Source organism: Budorcas taxicolor, chromosome 5 (assembly GCF_023091745.1).
Source record: "Budorcas taxicolor isolate Tak-1 chromosome 5, Takin1.1, whole genome shotgun sequence".
NCBI lineage: Eukaryota > Metazoa > Chordata > Mammalia > Artiodactyla > Bovidae > Budorcas > Budorcas taxicolor.
The window spans coordinates 131,123,516-131,150,058 of NC_068914.1; the positions used below are offsets into that span (position 1 = coordinate 131,123,516).

Consider the following 26,543-nt stretch of genomic DNA (forward strand, 5'->3'; position numbering starts at 1 on the left):
ATACTTTTAGGCTATATCAATACTGCTGTCACAAACATTCTTCTGTTGAGATTTTTGTGCATATTATCAATTTCAGTTCCTACATGTGTAATTCTGGGTTTAATGATATGTCTATGTTAAACATATTTTTTTGTACTTACTTCTATAAGTTTCCCAGGTGGCTAACGTGGTAAAGAATCTACCTACCAACACAGGAAACTCAAGAGAGATAGGTTCAATCCCTGGGTCAGGAAGATCTTCTGGAGAAGGAAATGGCAACCCACTCCAGTATTCTTGCCTGGGAAATCCAATGGACAAAGGAGCCTGGTGGTCTACAGCCCATGGGGGTCACACAGAGTTGGACATGACTTAGCCACTAAACAGCTTCTATAATATTTGAACACATCTTTACTTCCTAGCTGAAGTTAGAATCCTTGCTAACACTGGCTGCTGCTAAGTCACTTCAGTCGTGTCCGACTCTGTGTGACCCCATAGACAGCAGCCCACCAGGCTCCCCCGTCCCTGGGATTCTCCAGGCAAGAACACCAGAGTGGGTTGCCATTTCCTTCTCCAATACATGAAAGTGAAAAGTGAAAGTGAAGTCATTCAGTCATGTCCGACTCTTGGTGACCCCATGGACTGCAGCCTACCAGGCTCCTCCATCCATGGGATTTTCCAGGCAAGAGTACTGGAGTGGGGTGCCATTGCCTTCTCCAGCTAATGATCATTAAAACACGTAGAGATAGCAAGAATACACTAATTTTAATGAACTTTGGCTGTGAAGTTGAAAGAGAAGGATGGAAGTAAAGGGGAATAGACATTGTTACTATTAGAGAGGAAATATTGAACAAAAGGAGAGGACACAGAGGGAGGCACTGGTATCCAATGAGATGGAGAGCATCAGAACATGTCCACTTGTGAGGCTGCAGAAAAGTAACTTATGAGAATGGATAATATTTGTAGTTTTGAAGATAGAATGTGGTGGGACTTTTTATTTGATTCTGTAAAATTAGAGGAAGGATCAACTGCTAGAGGGAAAGGAGTGTACAGGGGTGGAATAGCGGGTTGAAGCATGGTATATTTTTGGATAATGTCTTTTAGGATAAGATATAACATCAAAGGTGGTGTTCTCTGGGAAGCAGACACTGGGACAGAGTTGGGAGTACAAAGGATCTTCGAAAAGACACCAGTTAAAGAGGAAGGGTTTCATACCAGTGGCTCAGAGTTTTCTGTACTATTGCACATTCAGAGGAAGCAGATGCAACTTGGTAGGTAGTAATTCATGCTAGCAAGCCCACACATCACAGCCTTCATCATTGCTGATGTGGCCACATCATCTTTGTGCCAATTGTGCTACCCTTAGGAAGGCCACTGACTCAAAACGCTTACATCAAATGGTCAAGCCATTTTGACTGCTTTGTTGTTTGGTGTTTCTCACATGGTGAATTCTATCTGGGGCATGGCTAATGTAAGGAAGATCTTTACATGTCATGTCCACTCCCGTTTATCCACCCATATGACTCTTAGATCTTGTCACCAGTCTCCCAACCTTTTTCCTTTCCATCTCTGCCCAGCTCATCACTGCCATTAGTCCTGATAGTGTAACTTCCTTCCACACAAAGTGGATGGCCTAATGTACCACCCACTGGGTTTCCCTCACCATAGTTTTTCAAGGCCACCTTGAGTGGAGCAGTAACTCAGCTGCTGTCCACATCCAGCTCACCTCTACAAACCAAGCCAACCAGTCTACCAACCAAGCTGAGGCTTTTCCCCTTTCCTCCAGCTGTTTTAGAGGTCCTCCCACAAGACCATGGGTGTGCCCTGGAGGAAGGGCAATGGTGCAAACATGATGGGTAATGTAGAGGGTAGGTTATCAGCTCATTCAGCTTAAATCTTTTTGGTACTGCTCATGTTTGGTTCAGACATATTATTTTCAACCTACAAAGGAGTACCACTGGGTCCACCTGACTTTATAACCTAGTATGACCAACAGGATCCAGATCATGATGGCTGTTTTGAGATGCATGGTTTCTTGGGGTCCCATGTTCAACTATTCCATCTCTACTGAGGACCAGTAGCTCACTAACAGCTATTATCAAAAGGCAGTTAATTCTCTGCTGCACAGGGCAAGATTTTACTCCCAAACCTCTAGATCCCACTCTATCAGAGGGCTCAAAATAATGCTTGTCTCCAGCTATCAGTGCCAAGGTGGACCCTATGTCCAATAGACAGTCCAGGTATTCCTATTCCTCCTGAACACTGTCTCAAGGGCTGTCATTCCCTTTGAATAAGGATTGGAGAATCATCAGTATTAGTCATCTACTTACTATGGTGTTGTAGTGACCCTCTCCCTGAGGCCTTGGCCAACTTTTTTGTAAACAGAATCCAGATTTGAAAAGTGGTTGACTAAAAATTGGGCAGGAGTTTTATTATCCTGACTGCCATCACCCTTCTGTCCATCTGACTTTGCTTTTATTTACATATAGCTTGCTAATCTCTTTTGCCCTGAGGGATGCTGTTTTCTATTAACCATCTCCACCAGAGCCAATCCCTTATATGTTCAGGCCTCTGAGCAAATGTTTCTTAAGGACCTCTGTCTACATAAACTGTTGTTGTTTTTTAGTCACTAAGTTGTGTCTGACTCTTTTGCGACCCCATGGACAGTAGCCCACCAGGCTTCTCTGTTCATGGGATTTCCCAGGCAATAATACTGGAATGGGTTGCCATTTCCTACTCCAGGGGATCTTCCCAACCCAGGGATCAAACCCACATGTCCTGCGTCTCCTGCACTGGCAGATTCTTTACCAGTGAGCCACTGGGGAAGCTAGGTTCCAACAGTATTACAAAATTCACGGGTCCATGTGAAGTACAGTGATATTAATGAAAATTTAGAATAATGGGTAGAGAAGAGGTAATTACATATTATTTTTCTATCCAATCAGCACATGTAATGATTCTTTGTGGTGTCCATAAACATCTTCCTTGCCTTTAGGTCCCGGAACCACCTTTTAATGCTCTTTATTGTCAAATGCACCACTACTGGCTAATTTCATATCTCCCATGACAAGAAAAATGTAGCTCTTCAGAGTGCTTGGGAACCAAAAAGATATTCTTGCCTCTGCCTGCAATTCCTCTAGACCACTTTTTAATGATGTTAAATTAAATACTATTTATGGTACATATATACTGATGATGATCTTGCATCATTCTTTGTAGTTTCCATAAACAGTGGCTTCCAGTGACTCTCTGAAAGTTGTTCCTGTGCCTTTTTTAAAAAATTATTCATTTATTTATTTATCTGGCTGTGCTGGGTCTTAGCTGTGGCATGTAGAGTCATAGTTGCAGCATGTGCAATCTAGTTCCCCGACCAGGGATTGAACTCCAGATCCCTGCAATGGGAGCATGTAATCTTGGCCACTGGACCACCAGCGAAGTCCCTCTTGTGCTTTTTGATGATAACCACAAATGCAAGTCTTGCTCATCTCATTGTATACAGGAAAATATCATTTGCTAAAGTTAAATTTATCATTTGGAGTTTTATAGCCAAAATATAAAATAACATACCTTTAACCATGTCTTCTCTTGAATTCTCTAGTCTGGATTCCAAGAATAAGGTTTCTTTTAATGTTGACCACACTACTGCCTTTCACACCCTACCACCAGCTGGGAGAACAGATGAGAGACCCACGGGTGAAGAAGAAAATGTCAACTCACTCCGGTATTCTTGCCTGGCAAATCCCATGGACAGAAGAGCCTGGTGGGCTACAGTCCATGGGGTCACAAAGAGTCAGATAGGACTTATCAACTAAACAACAAAAAATGGGTAGAGTAAGGAAAATTGCCCCTTTTTTTTCTTATCTGCATGAGAGATGTCTGTCCTTCATCTGATATGATGTAATGTGATTCATGTTAATCAAAGACAAAAGGGGACTTCAATTAGATGTACTTATTTGCATCACAGAGCAATGGTCTTGAAAACCTTCAAAGAAAAGAGGCACAGTGCAGTCAGGAGAACTAGGAGAACTGCCTGAGCCTAAGAAATGGAGTAACCACTCTGGGTATCAGTGGAAGAAGGGTATGCAGAGTAAAGAATGTTGAAAAACATGCTCACTGTCCTGGGGTACTGTAGACCAGAGCCAGTACCATGGTCAAAACATATAGCAAATCAAAGCATAATTCCACATGCTCAATCCCAGGAGTCAGTAGTAGACCACTGGTAACCCAGAACCCTAAACTCATTCTGGTCATACTCAAATAAGAGTCATTTCAAAACCAGAATGTCAGATCTATTCAGGCAGTGTTCTTGAATGATCCATTGGTGTGCTACATCTGACTGATACCAGAGAGTCAACTGTTAGCCTCTCTTCCCAGCTCTACACTTAGTGACATCATATTAGTAACCTAAAATTGACTGTGGAGAGCTTATCTATACCATGGGAGTCAGCAAACATTTCAGGGCTTTCTTGTGAGTTAGCTAGTTGTTAAACTGCTCTTAAAGGCCAAGCTACATTGGACACTATGAGACTGTAGGAGCATTAACTAGCAAAATTGTATCCCCCAACAGGGCCAGCTCCAGAGGCAGGATTGGATGAGACGTAATTGGACATATTGAAGCCTAAGGATTGGCTGGATGATGGTGGGAGAAAAACAGAGGTTGCCAGTAGGTGAGGATGCTGGTTGGAGTGCCTGAGGTGGCATGCCAGAGTCTAAGCTAAACAAAAGTAACAGGCCAGAAGAAGGACATTTGGACACAAAAGGAAGAGGTCCAAGTTCTGGAGGTTTTAATGAAGGAAGAGAAAAAGTAAGGTGGAAAAAAAAGGAAATGAAAAAAGCCAGATAAATAAGAAAGTGCATTTTCAAATGACAAATTAGGCACAGCCCATGACCATCCAGATAGGATGCTGATATGAAATGGAAATGTTAAAATTTGAAAAGGCTAAAGAACTTTCAGCCTGGGTTGCTCGGGTGACATTCTCAGGTGCAGCTAAGTTGTCTCTGGTGATGACAGCAGTGGAGATGAGAGAAAAGACTGTGACTGAGACCCTGAAGCCCCTATGTGAACATGCGGGTATGGCCACAAGAATAGAAAATGACAGTAAGAAGGAGAACGTGAGTATGGCATAGTTTATGAACTTCACATAAGGCAGGTGTTTGCTGGAAAGAAACAGTAGTGGGAGGTTCAGGGCCCTAGCCACATAGATTCATGAAAGAATGAGCAACCTTTGCTGTGGGGACTTTAAGTGGTACCACAGATACATTGTGCCACAGTGAACATATTTATATACTTTTTCTAAACCCCACCCCAACATACCCACACCCATTAATACCTACTTGCCTTACCTACTTACAACATTAAAGCCTAAGATATCCTAAATTCCTGCCATCTGTACTAATCAGCCCAGGCTACCATGACAAAATACTGAACATGGATATATTCAAGTGGCTTAAACGATGTTCATTTTTTCACAACTCTAGACCATGATCAAGGTGCCAGTTGATTAGGTTTCTAATGAGAGGTCTCGTCCTGGACAGTAAATGCTGTGTGCTCACAAACCCTTTCCTCAACGCATGAAGAGAGTAAGCAAGTTCTCTAGTGTCTCTTCCTATACGGAAGCTAATCCTCTCGGATCAGGGCCCCAGCCCCGTGAATTCATTTAACCTTAACTACTTCTTTTGAGGCTCTATTTCCATGAGGGGGGTTAGGATTTCAACATGTGAATTTGGGGAAAGGCATTCAGTCCATAAAACCATTCAAACGCTAGGCAAAAATGACTTATTTGGCAAGAACCTATGTAATATTTCAGAAAGAAAAGACTCGAAGTGACACTCAAAGCCTGAGACTTCCAAAGACAAGGTACCTCCTTGCAGTAGCCAGTGTTTAGCTAAGATGAAGCTACAGGGAGAATGAGCCCCTGTACCAGCCGCAGTTCAAGTAGGGAGCACGGCACAGGAAGAGCAGGGATGTGCCAGAGTGCAGAATGATACCGGAAAGCCCCAATTCCTCTATGTAAGCTTTTCAAACCATCAGTCCTAAAGCAAATCAACCCTGAATATTCATTGGAAGGACTGATGCTGAGGCTGAAGCTCCAATACTTCTGCCACCTGATGCGAAGAGCTGACTCATTAGAAAATACCCTATTGCTGGGAAAGATTGAGGGCAGGAGAAGTGGGTGACAGGGGATGAGAAGGTTGGATGGCATCATCAACTCAGTGGACGTGAGTTTCTGAGAAAACTCCAGGAGCTAGTGAAGGACAGGGGAATCTGGAATGCTGCAGTCCAGGAGGTCACAAAGCGCTGGACACGACTGAGCAACTGAATAACAAAATCTTTACCCAAGTATTTTGGTTATTGCATTCCAGTATTTTAGAACTAAAACAGACTCTAGAGGTAATCTTATTTAATCTGAGAAAAATGAGAAAATGAAGCCCATAAAACTCCTGGTCATTACTGGGAATTTCTGCCATGTGAACAGGATCTTTCCACCATGAAATACTTGCCCTCTAAGTTTCTGGTTGTTTCAAAAAAAAAAAAAAAAAGATACTCTGAGTTGACAAGAAACAAGAACAGTAACTAAACTCCATTCAACTTATCCCAAGACTGGCAGTATTAGCAACACCCAGTAAGCAATACCCACTTAGCAACACCCACTAAGTTTTTTAATGGCAAAAGATAAATGAGCTGTTGTAGTCAACACAATCTCAGGTAACATGAAGACAAAGAAACAAAAAAAATACTCAGCTCCTCTAATCAAGAAGGAAACTCACTGGCTAACGTAGCCAAGTGGTTGTTTTCTTTCTTGTTGACTTTTTCTTTTGAGACTATTTCAAAGTTGGAACTCAGAGATCTTTTTTAGCAGGATTGCTTTAAGTTGTTAGGGATGTCACAAGACAGCCTTTTACAAGGCACCTACACAGCCTTCTGCTTCTATGTGAGAAAAAAAAAAAAAAAACTGCAAGAAGCACAATCAAATTTTAAGTTCTTTTCAAAGTGTTACAAAGAGGGAAAAAGACAACAGTTTTGAGTTAGATTCTTGAAATGTGAGATTAAAAAGGCAATTCTTATTAACTAGATACTAAATATATGTAGTTTATATAAAAGAGTAAGTAATCTTCAATTATTATAAAGATTCACAATATAAAGAGCTGAGAAAGACCAATGAGAGAAACTGTAGTAGAAATTTGGATGTATGATTCATGAACATGTGTTAAAGTAACACAGTAAAGATACCTGATACATCAGTGTAGTTTTAGGTTCATTCCTCTTTTGTGATATTCTGGTTGTGCTAAGAAGGCAGAGGAGACAATCCAATGCAACTGCCCAATCTTTAGAAAAAAGTAGATGGCTCCCCACATAACAAATTATGAATGATGGATGCTTTAAAAAAATAAGGTTCTGGTGTAAGTCAATGTTTTACTGACATTTCTGTGATTTTATGAGAAAAATAATAGAGATTCTGACTGAAACTCAGAGAGTGGAAAAAAATCTTTCACTGCTTGTTTTAATGTTATTGGACATACATTTTTAAAAATACACACTGGGTAAGGGGGCTTAAACAGCTGGTGGGATGCTAGATTCTAAGAACATTGAATTCTGGTCATCTATAGGAGAATCACAATCATTACAAAATATTTCTGCAAACTGGGACTCAACTAAATAAAAAATTAAAACCAAGCCATACAGAAGTATATATTTTTAAAAAAATGGATTTCTAACTTCCAAAGGAGTGAAGCACAGCTTCCCTAATGAATTGCTTTTCTGGTATCATATCAACTGAGAAAAAGCTATTCTGGAGAGCCATTCCCATAGCTAACCTCTCTCCAAAATCAAATACTGAGTTTTTATTTCACTTAGTATTTTTTGCTTAGAAATATTTCCTAATTATTCAATACTTTGATTCATTCATTCAAAAAATATAAATTGAAAGGTCCATATAGTCAAAGCTATGGTTTTTCCAGTAGCCATGTACAGACGTGAAAGTCAGACCATAAAGGCTGAGTGCCAAAGAATTGATGCTTTTGAATTGTAGTGCTGTGGAAGACTCCTGGAGTCCCTTGGACAGCAAGTTCAAACCAGTCAATTCTAAAGGAAATCAACCCTGAATATTCACTGCAAGGACTGATGCTATAGCTAAAGCTTCGATAATTTGGCCAACTGACGCAAAGAGCCAACTCATTGGAAAAGACTCTGCTGCTGGGAAAGACTGAGGGCAAGAAAAGGGAACGACAGGATGAGATGGTTAGATAGCATCATTGACTCAGTGGACCTGAGTCTGAGCAAATTCTGGGAGACAGTGAAGGACAGGGAAGTTGGGTGTGGTGCAGTCTATGCAGTCGCAAGTTGGATACAACTTAGTGACTGAACAACAAGAATAAGTCCCATTAAGTACCTAGCACAATGTAAGGTTATACCATAAAGATAAATAAGGCTCAGGTTGTGAAGGCTCGTTAAATATAATCAGGAAGGCAAACACGTAACCAGACAATTATGGATACATTCACTAATAAGAGGTATTCCTGGACAAAGCAGTGAGGTGGGCGAAAGGGCTAGAAGGGATGATTGCACAAGCATGGGGCTGGCTTTCTGGAAGCGATACTTCCAAAGTAGTCTGCAAAGAGTTTTTAAAAGCTTTAATAAAGCCAAGCATTAACCTGGTAAGTGGACAAGCAGCACGGGGAAAAATTCAGGGGTTTTTCAATAAGACTGTTATGTCCCAGAACTATGAGCAGATAGATGGGTGCTGCCCTAAAAGTATAAGGCAAGAGGTGGGACGAATCTGAAGCTGAAGAGCTGAGACCAAACCAAGGAAATCTTCAGCACTGTTTGGAGAGCCATTTTAAACAGTGAAATTGTCAACGAAATGCACAAAAATGTGAAAAATGTGGCACTAACCACATGACGAAAAGAACATTAACAGTATGAGAGCTGAAACAAAAGGCAGAGTATCAGCTTATTCTGCCTCAGCTGGGAATTCATGTGTCAGGGGAACTCAAACTTTTCATTACTCTGCACATGTCCACAGAAGACAATAAGAGCAGCCCAAGGATCATTGGGCATATAAACAAATTTTAACAAGTAAGCAAATTTGCCAATATGGAATCCAGGAATAATGAGGATAAATTGTATGCACACACACACATATATGTGCACATAAATACATATAGCTCTGTATAACACCACACACTGACAAGAGAATATATTAACACCTTCTTCAAGAACGTTTCCCACCCTGATGGCTCAGACGATAAAGAATCTACCTGCAGTGCAGGAGACCTGGGTTCAACCCCTGGATCGGGAAGATCCCCTAGAGAAGGGAATGGCAACCCACTCCAGTATTCTACTGAACAACTTCTTCAAACAGTCTAATCATGTGTAACCAGGGACCCATAAAGAGAAGATAGAACAGGTCTGAACTAATACTCAAAGAAATAATGGCTGAAACTTCCCCAAATTTGGTAAAAGACATAAATTTACAGATTCAAAATGGTCAAAACCCAAGCAGGATGATAAATAGTAAGGAAATCACATCAAAATGCATTACAACCAAATTGCTAAAAACCAATTAAAAAGAGGTCTTGAAAGCAGCCAAAAAACAAAAAAGAAACGTACTTTTTCTTCATTCATTTCAATGATCACTAACTCATCAGAGGTAAAACTAGTTTTCTTAGGAAATACAAGTATTGAAACATTGAGGGGTAAAGATTTGTGGGACTTCCCAGGTGGCACTAGTAGTAAATCACCCGCCTGCCAATGTAGATGTGAGACATGGGTTCAATCCCTGGGTTGGGAAGATACTCTGGAGGAAGGCAAGGCAATTCACTCCAGCATTCTTGCCTGGAGAAGCCCATGGAGAATGGAGCCTGGCGGGCTACAGTTCTTGAAGTCTCAGAGTCGAACAGGAATGAGCGAATGAACACACACACACGCAAAGATTTATGTGTGCAAATTACTCAACTAATTCACAAAAAGAAATACCCCCAGAAACGGGTACAGCAAAGGAAGTGCAATATTAATAGGGGAACTCTGGAAAGGATGTATCAGAGTACACTAAACAATCGTCGTGACTTTTCTGAAAAAAGTTAAGTGTTGCTCAGTCGTGTCCAACTCTTTGTGACGCCATGAACTGTAGCCTGCCAGGCTCCTCTGTCCATGGAAATCTTCAGGGAAGAATACTGGAGTGGGCTGTCATTCCCTTTTCCAGGGGATCTTCCCAACCCAGATATTGAACCCAGGCCTCCTGCACTACAGGGAGTTTCTTTACCGTTTGAGCCACCAGGGAAAGCACTATGACTTTGCTCAGTTCAGTTCAGTTCAGTTCAGTCGCTCAGTCGTGTCCGACTCTTTGCGACCCCATGAATCGCAGCACGCCAGGCCTCCCTGTCCATCACCATCTCCCGGAGTTCACTCAGACTCACGTCCATCAAGTCCGTGATGCCATCCAGCCATCTCATCCTGGGTCATTCCCTTCTCCTCCTGCCCCCAGTCCCTCCCAGCATCAGAGTCTTTTCCAGTGAGTCAACTCTTTGCATGAGGTGGCCAAAGTACTGGAGTTTCAGCTTTAGCATCATTCCTTCCAAAGAAATCCCAGGGTTGATCTTCAGAATGGACTGGTTGGATCTCCTTGCAGTCTAAGGGACTCTCAAGAGTTTTCTCCAACACTACAGTTCAAACGCATCAATTTTTCGGCGGTCAGCCTTCTTCACAGTCCAACTCTCACATCCATAACATGACCACAGGAAAAACCATAGCGTTGACTTAGACGGACCTTAGTCGGCAAAGTAATGCCTCTGCTTTTTGAATATACTATCTAGGTTGGTTATAACTTTTCTTACAAGGAGTAAACGTCTTTTAATTTCATGGCTGCCGTCACCTTCTGCAGTGATTTTGTAGCCCAAAAAAATAAAGTCTGATGAGTTTGCTAGTATTTCCTAATTCTGTCCACTGATGGAATTTAGAAACAATAATGCCCCCAAATGGTTAAGGCCTTAATTTCTAAATATTCTCTAAAAATTAAAAAAATGTTAAGGCTCCTTAAGTATTTGAACTGAGGGTTGGGGCAGGTAAAGTACAAATCTAGCTTGGAACACCTTATATTGCCAGAAAAGGAAGTGCTCTAGAAATGACGTGGACAGTGTTGAAAGAATACAGCCAATACGGTGAAGGAGCTCCCAATCACCAAGTTGAAACTAATTGAGCACTGTAACAACAACAACAAAAATTACAGCTCACAGAACACCCCTGTGTCCTTACTGGTTGGATAAATAAAAGTAAATAAACAAAGGTACTTCTTTCCCTTAAGAGTAAAATTCTAATTTATGAATGTAGAAGGAAAGAGGGCAACAGAAAAGCAACATCATGCAAATGTCACAATACTGTCTCAGGGCAAAAACTGCCAATGGATGCTAAAATTAATAGCAGAAAAAAAAAAAAACAAAAATCCTGCACAGCTTCAAAAACCTGGGAGACATTTTAATCAAGTAACTAAGATTAAAACCACTAGTAACATACATATCAATATATTATACCTCACATAACTTCCCAGGAAGCTCAGTGGTAAAGAATCCATCTGCCAAAGCCAAGAAACCCAGGTTCAAACCCAGGATTGGGAAGATTCCCTGGAGAAGGAAATGGCAACCCTCTCCAGTATTCTTGCCTGGGAAATCCCATGGATAGAGGAGCCTGGCAGGCTACAGTCCATGCGGTGGCAAGAGTCAGATATGACTTAGCGACTATAACAACAATCTCATATGATACAAGGAAAAGGATACATTACTATGGTATTCTTAACAAAAATACATATCTATATTTTCAGAGTAAGGAAATAAGAAAAACAAATATGAAATATTTGTTTGGAGAGGCAAGGAAGAACTCTAGAAAGTTGAATCAGATATTGGAGCTATCAGTATGGATTCAATCCTAAAGGAAATTAATCCTGAATATTCACCGGAAGGACTGATGCTAAGTTGAAGCTCCAATCCATTATTTCGGCCATCTGATGTGAAGAGCCGACTCATTGGAAACGACTCTGATGCTGGGGAAGACTGAGGGAAGGAGAAGAGGGCAACAGAGGATGAGATGGCTGGAGAGCATCATTGATTCAATAGACCTGGGTTTGAGCAAACTCTTTCAGGAAACAGTGAAGGACAGTGGGGACTGGAGTGCTGTGGTCCATGGGGTTACAAAGAGTTAGACACAACTGAGCAACTGACTGTGTGGATCACAATAAACTGTGGAAAATTATGACAGAGATGGGAATGCCAGACCACATAACCTGCCTCTTGAGAAACCTATATGCAGGTCAGGAAGCAACAGTTAGAACTGGACATGGAACAACAGACTGGTTCCAAATAGGAAAAGGAGTACATCAAGGCTGTATATTGTCAGCCTGCTTATTTAACTTATATGCAGAGTACATCATGAGAAACGCTGGGCTGGAAGAAACACAAGCTGGAATCAAGATTGCCGGGAGAAATATCAGTCACCTCAGATATGCAGATGACATCACTCTTATTGCAGAAAGTAAAGAGGAACTAAAGAGGCTCTTGATGAAAGTAAAAGAGGAGAGTGAAAAAGTTGGTTTAAAGCTCAACATTCAGAAAACGAAGATCATGGCATCTGGTCCCATCACTTCATGGGAAATAGATGGGGAAACAGTAGAAACAGTGTCAGACTTTATTTTTTGGGGCTCCCAAATCACTGCAGATGGTGACTGCAGCCACGAAATTAAAAGACGCTTACTCCTTGGAAGAAAAGTTATGACCAACCTAGATAGTATATTCAAAAGCAGAGACATTACTTTGCTGACTAAGGTCTGTCTAGTCAAGGCTATGGTTTTCCCAGTGGTCATGTATGGATGTGAGAGTTGGACTGTGAAGAAGGCTGACCGCCGAAGAATTGATGCGTTTGAACTGTGGTGTTGGAGAAAACTCTTGAGAGTCCCTTAGACTGCAAGGAGATCCAACCAGTCCATTCTAAAGGAGATCAATCCTGGGATTTCTTTGGAAGGAGTGATGCTAAAGCTGAAGCTCCAGTACTTTGGCCACCTCATTCGAGGCGTTGACTCACTGGAAAAGACTCTGATGCTGGGAGGGATTGGGGGCAGGAGGAGAAGGGGACGACAGAGGATGAGATGGCTGGATGGCATCACTGACTCGATGGACGTGAGTCTGAGTAAACTCCGGGAGAAAGATGGTGATGGACAGGGAGGCCTGGAGTGCTGCGATTCATGGGGTCGCAAGGAGTCGGACACGACTGAGTGACTTAACTGAACTGAACTGAACAACTGAACAACTTCAAATATACAAACAGTTATACGCGAACACAAAAGCTTTTGCTACAAGAGGAAAACTACAAAAATAAGCTGAAGTCACAAGATTTATGGATACAAGCAGTTAGAACTCAACTTTATTGTTACAACCAATTTTTATTTACAGATTATAAATCTCTTCAAAAAGATACATTCCTTCATTTAATTAATGGTAAAAGGCCTTATTAAATAGAAATAAAGCCTAAACATCACTTATATTTAAACAGAAATACAGATTCATTAAAAGTTTGTGAACATATAGCAAAAACGCATTTTCATTTAAGAAGTTACATGAATGAGGCTGTTTTTAATTTTATTCACTGGCAACCCCATTTTAACCACAGAACAAATTTTACTTAAATTAACAGCAGTAAAAATGTAAAAATTAAAATTGAAACATGAAAATGAGCAACAAAAAACAGGAAGTATCTTCATTACCAAACAGATTACAAGTTCTCAGACACTCAGATACTTTCTGAGGCATATCAAATACACCTACCTCAAACGTTGCATTCATTTGAGAGGTATCAATACATTTTCAGTGCTGAGACTATCTGTAGCACTTACAGTATTTACAGAGCAGCATTATACTACTATGTTTCACATTTAATAAACACAAATTTAACCTTTATGCCACAATTTCCCAATTCAACATACAGCTAATGCAATGAGAGTTATTAATTTAGTTTTTTTCTTTTGAAACCGATAAGGACATCATTTAAGAACATGGAATAATGCCAGGTCTTCTTTCTTAAAATAATAGTATGTTTTAAAATCCAAATACTTCAAATCATGGAAACTTCACCCAGCTATACAAAGGCTCCTATATAGAATAGAGTTTAAAACTCTCCTCTTTGCAAATTCCACCAATTTACAATTACTTTAGAACATGGAAGTAACAGGAAACTTCCTCAGATTACTGAACAATAAAAACGTCAGCGTGTCACTACATAAATTAGGTAGCAGCACACCACAACCATGCAAGTGCTCTTATTTCCGCCACTGCTTTTTTGGGGGGGTGGTCCTTTTCCAGTTCATAGGATCTAGCATTCATGGATATCATCAGATCTTGGTCTCTCTCTTAAAGTCCCTTCGTTAAGAGTTATGAAATTTAACTAATGGTACAATTCAAATCAGCCAGCTTTTTGTTACTCTTCATTAACTAGTTCAAATATAACACATAATGTTTTCAGTTTTTATAAACACCTTGTGTTTTGTCAAAATGAGTAATGGTAATTAATACCATTAGTGGGCAGGATGTAAACAAAAATATGTCTACATTTAGGAATTAAGAATTTTACAGAGCAACTTTTTTCGTAACTAGAAAAGTCATAGGATGCATAATGAACACAGATTTTAACTGGCTGTTTGATAACATCAGTAGCATAGTAAGTGCATTAAGTATAGGAAAGAAGAGAAAGCAGATTGCAGGTTAGAACCCTACTAAAAACTTGACTTCTGAATGCCTCAAACTCAAAAAGGTATTTTCTACAAGCACTACCATTATTTTTTCTATTCAAATGGTTGAAATCTGTCCATTTCAAATTATAATCCAGAAAGGGAAATTTTAGTGTAAAACCTGTTCAAAAAATCCAATTCATCATGTAATATATCTTATTAATTTCAGTTTTTCAAGTACTCAAGTAATGCAAACTCAAGCATTTTCTTTTAGAGCAATGCATTTACATACTAAACTTCCAAGATGGGGGAAAATTCATTTAAAATAATCGCTACATTTTTCTGTCTGAAGACACCAAACCCAAGACAAAACACTGTAATCACACAAGTGGTATGTAACAGAAAAATAGGCGGTTCCCTATAACTAATATCTTTTGTTTAAAAAAGAAACAAAAACAAATTGCCTTAATATGTAACTAAGTTTCCAGTCAAACATATTCTAAAATCTAACGAACTATATTAGAAAATTCAGAGCAAATCAATTTTGAAATAAAGATTAAAGTTGCTTTAGGACATCCTTATAATTCACTTTCCTTGGTACATAATAGTTACTAGCGTTTGCCTTTTGTGTTGAGTGATGCAAGTTGCCGTCAATAACAAAACTTTCCTCCTAGCATAAAGCATTGTTAACTCTATTAACTGAACGACTGACTAATATTAAAAGCTTGCCTATATCACTTTGGAACGCAGTATAAAATGCTTATTAAAAGCAATGTAAAGCAGAAAAGCAAAATGATAGTTTTCTCATTTACATTATGAAGAATTTTGAAAATGGTACAGAAAATGTAAGAAAGAAATACCTATATAACTTTAAAAGTGGAGGTTTTTAACTTTTAATTCAGAGTGTTTAGGGGGAATTTTTCCTTTAAATTTGGAAGCTTTCATAATATGTTTATGAAGTTAAATATTCCTAGTTCCACAAAAATGGAATTAGCAGTCATTAAAAGAATAGTTCTATCTTTTTCTGTATTTTACAATCCCCTAATGAACAATTTCATACTTAGAGAAGCCAACTGAGATATGCTTAAGTTGAACTAGAAGCTATTATTTATCATCTCCCTTGTACCTATGGGACTTAAGAATCATATTGAGATATATAAAAATTGAAAGTGTTTTTTTTGGTAGAGAAAAGTTAACAGCCCTGAAAATAGAAAAGGGTAATACTTCAGTTTGCAATCATTAAACTGCATTTTTAATTTGCTTTAGTTTAGAATCATGACTCAAAGAATGGAATTCTTACAGGGTATTACTTTAACGCTTGCAAGAATCTAACCTCCAAAAACTAATAGCCAAATAAAGAATGAAAAAAAGTCATATTAGGCACTGAGAGGCTAAACAAGTACTGACGTTAACAAAAATGGATAACCCTATTTCCAGTTCCTCTTGTTATCCCACTGTATCGCCCCATCTGTTGGTTATTTCCAGTCTAAACCAAAGAGCTGGATCACTCCCTTACAGAAAAATGTCTACAAAAGGAAAGAGAATGCAAAAACAATACACAATCTCATATGCAAGATACAATTCACACTAATTTACAAACTTTTATTTACACTGTTTTATATACATTCCAGGCAGACCTAGTTGATGAGTTTTGTGCTCATATTGATCTCAAATGATCACGTGAACAGTATGATTTACTACCACATCTCTTTAATTCCCAGAAAGTGGTGGTAGCATGGGGTCTGGAGGGAAAAAAGTCAAGTATTACTGGTCAGGTAAGATCACATAAGTAGGTAAGGAACAAAGAGGAAAAGAATTGTGGAATTCTGCTTGTTTAAGCATCCAGGCCACTATGGTCTACTGACTAACAATGAGTATACATGAATGCACTTCTCTAACAACCATTTTCATATTTACAAAATGAGCTTACTATCAGTTATTAGGTAAGGCATTCAAGTTCCTTAACATAAAAAGGCAAAAGACATCTCAGCAAGCCACAGGACAAATTTTAGAGGGATGTTTTCCCTTGAGAATCCCTTAAATGGTCAATTCAAAGGGAAGCAATTTTGAATTCTATTATTAGGCTGAAGTATGATCCCCAAAACCTGCAAAGGAAGTGAGAACATCATGATACCCCAAAGAGTGGGAGAAATATCTTAAATATCTTATTTTGTTCCCAAGATCCACTGCCTAGGGCTAAAGTGAGAGTCTTTATTCCCCTTTACATTCACTTCCTGAATCTCTCTGAACCACTTACAACGGTGTCACAGCGAGCAGCCATGCACAGTCTACCAGCAATGGCTCAGTGAATCTATTCAAAATAGTCTGAAGACTATGGAAGGAAGATAGAAAAATGATCTCCTCTCCGACCACCGTTCTCCAAGATATATACTGTTGCACTTTTAGGAAGTCAGAAAGCAAAAAAAACCTCGAGTCCTACATATTCTTCATTGTTCTAAGAAAATGTTCCAGCCACAGATGAAAACTCCACCAAAAACAATTTCTCAAGTTCACTCTTAACATTCTATAAAAAGCTATTAACTGTTTAACTGGTTCTTTTCCTTTAGTTAATTAGGTAAAATTGTACTGATCCAATGACAATACGGTTTATAAAAACAGAAATGAACATTTGCAACGGTTGGGGAGGTAGGAAACAAATCGTGGTTAACACTGTTACAGATTCAGACAGATTTTAAGATTCTACTCATGTAACTAGAATTTACCATTTTCAATGCCTGTGTTTCTACTTACTATCAGTTTTAAACATCTTGAGCTAATCCAAGTATTTTAAAGCACTTATCTGAGAGTATAAGTCATTTGGAATAATACATCAGACTCCCCAGATTTCTCAGAGGATAAATTTGCAGTTGCATATTCTGAATATGCAGATTCATTAAGACAACTTTGTACATGGGCACTTATGTGACCAAAGTGTGCAAAGCTTCTCAGACTAATTTTCTAAGCGAAGTTAACCATGACTGCTCAACTCCACACAGCAGTCTTCAAAACTTGAAGTTTGCTTATCTATCCCAAAGACACAAGTTCCTTCCAAATAATAACTGTCATCCTCTCACAGACAAAAACAAACAAAATCAAAAGAAATCAAAACAAACAGAAGCCCTCCTACCATGAGTATTTTTGCTTAATTCACACTGTTATATCAAATTTTAAGTGTACAGGATTGATGTTCTAAATGTTCCTTATTTAATTCTTTTAACCACCTCAACTTATTTCTCTGAAACTACATGTTATCGAGTAATCATTTGCTATCATTCTAAAGACACAGAAGCAAAACTAAAACATAAAGCCACAGTGTAAGGAATGAATCTGGAGAAGTAAAAAAGAATTAATCTAAATGACATTTTCTTGTTCCCAAATATTATAAGCATTCTACCTTTGTTTCAAAAATTAGTAACTGCTGTACTAGCTACTATTTAATAACAAACAAAATACAGTATATCCCAATAAGTGAAACAAAATTTTTGGTTAGAAACAAACTGATACAGTAAAATTTTAAAAACGAACTGTACCTAAAATGACCATACACAGTACATGGAAACATTATTTAATGCAGATTTTGGTAACAAAACCACCATATATCTATTCCAGGATTATATGGTAAATGTTAATATTTATTCTGCCAGACTATGTAAGAAGAGGGAAATTTAAATTCTAAGATGTTCCCCCCTCCAAAATGCTTTCCAATTCTTCAGAAAGATGTACCACTATCATAGACAGTGTATGTATTTCATTCTCCTAAACAGATATTTTTCTATGAACATTCTAAGTTATCTAAACCAGTGTCTGGCATTTCAAGAGTAAATGATTCATTTTACTTACAGTGTGTCAGAAAGGTTACTCTAAACATCAAAAATGTTTACTGAAATTAATCTTATTAAAGTAAAACATAACAAAAAAAATATTTTCTCTGGGAATTTTTCATTGCTTACACTAAACAAACAGATGAAACAGATGAAAGCAGTCACAAAATTCATGTTAAATTTATAATAAATAATTCACATATAACATAGATTAAATTATAAAAGGATTAAACTGACATCTTTGTATCTTTTTGCTGATTTAACAAACTTCTAACCCACCACATATTGAAAGCAGTAGGTATATTTCTTGACATCATTCAGACTATTTAAAAAATAAGTTGGTTGTTAAGAGGCATAATTTGTAAAGCAAGAAAACCAAATTAAAAGAATTTTAACAAATATTGACTTTTTGGAATTTCTTAAAGATCCACAAGCACTGTTCAGCTACTTAAGAATAATTAAAGTCTTCTTTACTCAGGCACTTTTAATGCAGTAACCTCAGGCTTCATTTTAAAGTACTGGTTAAAACGAACAACTGCATACCTATCAAGAAAAGAGAGTAACAACAGAATTAGAGCTAAAAACCTTAATCCTTCCTTTATTTTCACTCACCCTTCTAAGTTGTTTTAAGTTTTAAAATTTAAAAGGATGTATTTTTAGTTTATTGCACCACCTACTGGACACTTTTCTAATACTGAGAACATTTTAACAGATTAAACCAGATTTCCTTGCAAACCAACTATTAAATGCATGCAACTCTTGTTAACATCTGACTAAAAATAATAACTACATGTCCCTTATGGATTCTAAAATGAATCCAAAAAGAGCAGAGACAAATGTAATGCATACAATAAAATTAAACTTACCCAAGGAAATCAAAATCAATAGTGGAGTATTTGGCTTGAATCAAAGCCCACAATCCCCAAAAGAAATGAGAAGCCTAAAAGAAGGAAAGAAAAATCAAGAATTATGATAATTGATTTCTTTTTAAAGCAAATATCAAATTCTAAGTTTTTCCTCTTTCATCAACTCCATGCATATTTTCTTGATGCCTTTTTAACACATAGTATCTACAACACAGGTAATACTGAAGTGCACAATTCTCTGCTGCTGCTGCTGCGTCGCTTCAGTCGTGTCCGACTCTGTGTGACCCCACAGATGGCAGCCCACCAGGCTCCCCCGTCCCTGGGATTCCCCAGGCAAGAAAACTGGAGTGGGTTGCCATTTCCTTCTCCAAGGCATGAAAGTGAAAAGTGAAAGTGAAGTCACTCAGTCGTGTCCGACTCTTAGCGACCCCATGGACTGACGCCTACCAGGATCCTCCATCCATGGGATTTTCCAGGCAAGAGTACTGGATTGCCTTCTCTGGTATAATTAGGAGCTGCACAATAATGTTGTATTTATGCTTTACTAAAATCTATTTCACTATTCACTTAGTGAATCTAAGACTTTACTTCCCAAGAAATATTCTATTGTAACCAGAAATACTATAACTGGAAAAAAAATTACTAGCTGTGTAGCTGTAAACAATTAACTCCTTTGTTTCCTCATCGGTAAAATGCAGGTAAAATGTATAATAAAAAATAAACATCTGATCTACATCCACTGTTTCTGACTTTCCTAAGCATAAAGCAACTGGGAGCATTTTTTATATAATATCTGGTCTTTTGTTGTTGGTTCCTAAAATAGTTCCAGAGCCATAAAAGTGAAAAGAATGTCTGGTTATTCTTAACAAGTCCCTTTCAACCACATGTTACTGAGGTATCGTTTGAAAAGATGCTAAACCTGAGGGCTGGTTGCCAGGGGGAACCAACCAGGTGATTAGATGGTTGGAACTTTCAACCCCATCACCTCCACACCTCAGGGGAGAGAAGAGGAGCTTGAAGGCTGAGATAAATCAATGGCCAATGATTTAATCAGTCTTGCCTCTGTAATGAAGCATCTATTAAAACCTAAAAGGAAGAGGTCTGGCAAGTTTCCTAATTTCATGAACCACAACCTATGCACATGCTTGGGAAGGGAGGGGGTGGTCTACCCTAAACTCCACGGAACAGAAGTTCCTGAACCCAGGACACTTCCAGACCTCACTCTACCACACTTCTTCATCGAGCTGTCTTCTGTATCCTTATAATATCCTTAATGATAAACTGATGAACATATGCAAACATTTCTCTAAGGTCCATGAGCCACTCTGGCAAATTAATAGGCCCCAAGGAGGGAGTTGTGAAAACCTCCCATTTATAGCCAGTTGGTAAGAAGTACCAATAACACCCTAGACTTGCAAGTAGCATCTAAAGGGGTGAGGGCACAGTCTTGTGGGACTGAACCCTGAACTCATAGAATCTGACACTACCTCCAGGTGGACAGCATCAGACTTGAGTAGAATATGTAAGACACCCAATCACTGCCTGCTGACAACTGGAGAACTTGGGGGTTGGGGGGGGCGGTGTGTGTCTCTGTGTGTGTCTGTGTGTGTGTGTCTGTGTGTGTGTCTGTGTCTGTGCGTGTGTGTCTATGCGTGTCTGTGTGTGTCTGTGTCTGTGTGTCTGTGTGTGTGAAGGGGAGAACTACCTCAGAGCAACTAACAATAGCATTTACACCTGGCATACAACAAACATCCAAAAAATATTAATTATTATAATTACACAAAACCAGAATGACAAAAATGAGGAAGACTTTAAAAAATGGTCTTTCTATCTAAGGATATGTCTCAGGTATTGAAAGGTGAATTATGAAATGCCCTCCTCCTTTTGAAAGTGTAAGTCAGTGGTTCTCAAAGCGGTCCATGAGTCCATGGAAGATTCTGAAGCCCCAAGCTATTTTCACTATAATACTAACATGTTACTTGTCTTTATGACCCTGTTTACCTTTGCAGTAATGGAAAAGCAGTAATGGGTCACACTCCTGGTTCCTTAACATAAGCCAAGGCAGCGGTACACCAAACTGTACTAGTATAAAGGTCTTACTCTACCACCACACACTCGCAGTACAAATACAGTCTCACTAAAGAATGTACTTTATGAAGCCATTAAAACTATTCATCTTATTACATCTCCACCCTTGAATACATGATATTCTGACATTCTGTGAGATGACACAGGAAGTACACACAAAGCACGGCTGATGCCTACCCAAAGTATGAAGGCTGTCTCAAGGTAACACACATATGATTGAGTTGTGACCTAAACTTGCACAATTTTAATGGAATACCATTTTTACTTGAAAGAACAACTGACATATGAACTAGTTATTAGAATTGGGTATTTGGCAGACATTTCTCAAATATAAAAAAAGAGAACTTGTCATTTCAATGAAAATAACTGACAGTATTTGTTGCCAATGATAGACTTAAGACTATTCAACCTAAATTAGAACACTGGAAAATCTGTGTTCAATTCTGTGAGATTATCAGCTTCTCAATAAAGTGCTTATTATTTTTCTGATACTGGCAGTGACATAAATAAGTGCAATTTTTCAATATATAATGAGATGTATCAACTTTGAGAAGATTATACAACTTAATAAATCCATATTTTCCAAATAACTAATGAATGACATTAAAATTACAAAATCACACACTGGTATAAGAGTTCAAAGTGTAAGATAAACTAACGAAGTTTAATGTAATAGAGTAGAAAAGTTAACTGATATGCTCAGATTAAACATTACTACTAAACTTTAAGCAACTATTACTTATTGAATTTTGGTGAAGCATCAAAAAAAGAATATCCACAGTTCTCTGAAAAGGCAAAATACTTCTCTTTCCCAACAACATATGTGTGTGAAACAGGACTATCTTCACACACTTCAGAGAAAACAACACATTATATGAGATGAAATGCAGAAGCAAATATGAAAGTCTAACTTTTGTTAAGCTAGACATCAGAGAAATTTGTGAAAGTATAAAATTATGTCATTCTTCTCACTGAAGTGTTTTTTCCTTTGGAAAAATAGTTATTTTTAATTTTTAAAATGCTGTTTATGTTAATCTGAGCTTTTTAAAAATATATATATTTAGTAAATATTTTAAATTTCTTTTAATATCCAAGATGGTAAATATTGGTCACCTAAAAATAACATCAAAACAGCTCTCCCCCATGTTTCAAGCACTGTTATCAACCGTATTTCTCAATTTTTATTCATACAGTAATGTAAAATAACTAAATGATTCTACATTAGAGAAGCATTATACACAGAACCTCACTTATTTTGGTAGGTTAACACCTTTTACAGGCTGAAAATGAAAAAATTATATTTATATTAGTCTCTTATATGAATAAAAAGGAAAGTAAGGGAACAGTCCATTTATTATTTGCATTCTCAAAAATGGAGAAGTGAGAATACGAAAGTACAACTAATATAATACTCTATGATTCTATGATTTACTAATACTATTTGTCTCAGATTAGGAAGTTACAGATATGTACGTCTATCAGAGGGCATTTTAATTCCTAGGCTACCCACATCTGTTGCCAAGAAAAATTAGAAGCTTTATATAGTGAACAAATAAAAAAATTCTCAAACTCTTCTGAAAACCTCATATAATTTTATTATATATAAATAATACATAAGGATAAGTTTGTAAATATATAATTATACAACAGAACTTTACTTACAAAGAATCTGAGGTCTGCCAACAATGTGTCTAAAAACTCATCAGAGCTTTAAAAACCCAGATTAGCTATTTGGTTTTATAATGCAAATACCTACTTTTGTTTGTCATCATCTCAACATTAATTAATTACAGTAAACAATCAATAACAAGTGAAGTCTTTTAATATTTAAAAGTTTGACCATGCCCTGAGGAATAAACATTTACCAACCATTTATTTTGTGGCTTCCCTGGTGGCTTAGCTGGTAAAGGATCCGCCTGCAATGTGGGAGACCTGTGTTTGATCCCTGGGTTGGGAAGATCCCCTGGAGAAGGGAAGGCTACCCACTCCAATATTCTGGCCTGAAGAATTCCATGGACTATATAGTCAATGGGGTTGCAAAGAATCAAACATGACTGAGTGACTTTCACATAACCATTCATTTATTTAAAACCTCTACACCTCGATCTTATTACTCAAACCTCTTTTCCTCCCTTATCAAAACAGCCTTACAATGTATGTCAGTGCTGTCTTCTTCGTGACAAGTGATCAAGGAAGGAGAAGGAAAAGAGTTTTTAAGACATATCTATAAAGAATAAGAGGAACTTGCCAGAAAATACAGGGAAAAGGGTATCCTAGGTAGAAAGAAGCATACAGGGTTAAAACACCTTGGAGTGTTTAGAAAACATGATGACTCTGCTAGAGGAGGAAGTGGGATGTGAGAAATACAGTGGGAAATAAGAAAATCTGTAGATGCTATCATTTGTATGTCACTCTGTAAATCATAGGGAGCCACAGAGTAGAGAAGTGACACAATCAGATTCATAAATTAGATTCTAGTTATTAGAAAGATCACTTTTAAAATGTACTGTATGAATTACAGACAGAAAAAACCTAAAGGTGAAGAGACAAGTAAAGACTAACATAGGTGAGAGATTAAGTCCTTAATCATAGGTCATGCAATTAAGGAGATAAGGGGTGGAATTCACAGAATTTCAGGAACCAAAAAAAAAAGAAAAAAAAGAACCTGAAAATAGAAAAGTGTGAGAAGAGGAACACTTGAAAGATAATTCCTTCTTTCCTGGTTTCAGAATACAACAGAATGCACATCATTTTAATTAAGTCAAAATAGTACAGTGAAGAATACATAACGGGAAACAGGACAAGATGCTGAAAATAAAATTCAAGTTTGGACACATTGTGGTCAAATACTAATGAAACCCTGGAGAGATACAGTCCAGATCTGGAGCTTGACAGTGGGAGGAAACTCAACTTGGGATCATTAAAAGAAAGGGCAGTAAAAGCCAGGGAAATGTATATAAAGTAGGGAATTCCCTGGTAGTCCAGTGACTAGGACTAGGCACTCTCACTGCTAAGGGCCCAGGTTCAATCCCTGGTCAGGGAACTAAGATCCCACAAGCTGTGTGGCACTGCCAAAAAAAGAAAAAGAAAATGGGGCAGAGCCCAAAATCTGAACACTAGGAAACACTAGAATGCAAGAGAATTAGAGGAAGAGTAAGAAGAAAGAAGAGCCAGAGAAGCAGACAAGCAGGAGAGCACAAGAGAAAAACCAACAGAAAATGGTACCACAAAAATTAACAAATAAAAAACTGGAATCAATGGGAACATATACTGTCAAATGCTATGGACAGATAAAGTAAGATAAAGACTTAGGAGTTTTAACTGGATTTAGCAATTATGCCATAATTGTTAAGAAAACCCTATATTCTCTACTTTAAGATCATGCTTAAAAAAGAATAAACAGAAACAGCAGGCATCCTAGGACCAAATGGAGAGCATGTCATTTATGTTCTAAAGCCATCAGAACAGTAGGTAAAGAAGTCACATTTCAGCACATCCTCTTAAGATGTATTCTGAATGGCTCTGAAGAAATGCTACTTTTAATACTATGGAAACAGTACACCCATGAGCCACCATTAGAGTCTATTTGTAAAGACTACATGGCAAATAATTCCCGTGTCAATTGTAGAGAATTGTATTAAAACTAAAAAGACACAGTAGCTAAAAGAACTGCAACCCAATATTCAATTTGTCTCAACACCTTAGCTGAAAGCTCATTCTAATGGCATCATGTCATTCTCAAAAGATAATTTAAATGAATTAAATTTTGAAAAAGTAGATGCATTTAGAGTAAAGAGAGGTGGGTCTTGAAAATAACAGAGCATTAAAATACCAAAGATGTGGGAAATAACTGCTTATCAAAAGGTCATGAAGACACAATACTGTGCAGTTATGAACGCAGTTCTACTGGTTCTTCCAATCTACTTTTAATCATGCTAACATGAGAAGTTCACGTGATGATTTACATGTATTCTGGAAATAACCTCATTTCTCATAAATCTATCCTTGATTATGTGTTTTAATAACATAAAGAAAGAGAATTCGGTATTTTTAAAAAGTGCTTCACACTTTAATCCTAACTCTATCTCAAATCCATTAACTGAACAAATAATTTTATTGAGCACTTAACCTGTAGTTTGGCATTGCTGTTCTAGGGGCTGGGGATACAGTAGTGAATGAAATAAAATCTTTGTCCTCAAAAGCATTACAGTGGGGGAATTTTAAACACTCTTGTTTTGTCATTATTTTAAACAATTAAAAAGTTCAAAAAACTCAAAATAGGAACTGCTTAAAAAATGATGGAAAACTTTTTTTAAGCTATTAACATTGTATTAAGAACTTTTCATTAATTTCTTAAATTTAAACTTACCAAAGCAAACTGATTGACTTGAATGAAAAGTATTTCTACTTCCTTTTCAGTAACTTCAGTCCCAAAACCCTTATACTCTTTGTAGGCTTCAAGGTAAGAACGCAGCCACTGGCCCTGTAGTTCTCTACCTGGATAAAGACTATAGTCTACATCACTCACACCTAAAATAGAAAAATACAGTGAGACTTTTTAAAACACATATCTTTTACTTTAATAATGTGCACCATCTACCTATTTTTTCAGAAAAAAATTATTAAATGTCTCCATTTTTTGCTGAAACACTAGATATTATTAAGTAAATAACATTTATTAAGTAAACCAATCATAACGTATTCCTAATTAAGTTCTAATACACCATAATCAATTTTCACTGCCTCAATTTTTCCTCAAAATGTGAAGCCTGAACCAACTACCATTAGGTGTCACAAATCTTCATTTACCTCAGTACCTCAGGAGAGTCTTAGGATTCTTATGCACACTAGCATCTAGAGCATTTTCTAGAACTGTGGCTTTAAAGCGTCTTTAACCATTACTTCCAAAGTAACAAATATTTAAGTGGATAGACCTTTATATTTTTTGTTTTTTGGCCACGCAGCATGTGGGCTCTTAGTTCCCCAACCAAGCATTGAACCTGCACCCCCTACATTGGAAGCATGGAGTCCTAACTACTGGACCACTAGTGAAAACCATAAATACATGTTTATATTGAAGCCTTACA

The 26,543-nt window shown here is 37.8% G+C and overlaps 1 protein-coding gene across 1 annotated transcript in view; it reads right to left on the bottom strand.

Moving 5' to 3' along the window:
- Positions 1-18,972: 18,972 nt before the first annotated feature.
- ETNK1 (ethanolamine kinase 1) overlaps positions 18,973-26,543 on the bottom strand; it is a 49,462-nt gene continuing 41,891 nt past the window's right edge. Inside the window, 3 exon segments of the mRNA XM_052640875.1 lie at positions 18,973-19,045; positions 19,369-19,442; positions 25,826-25,986. Coding sequence (XP_052496835.1) covers positions 18,973-19,045; positions 19,369-19,442; positions 25,826-25,986 — 308 coding nt within the window.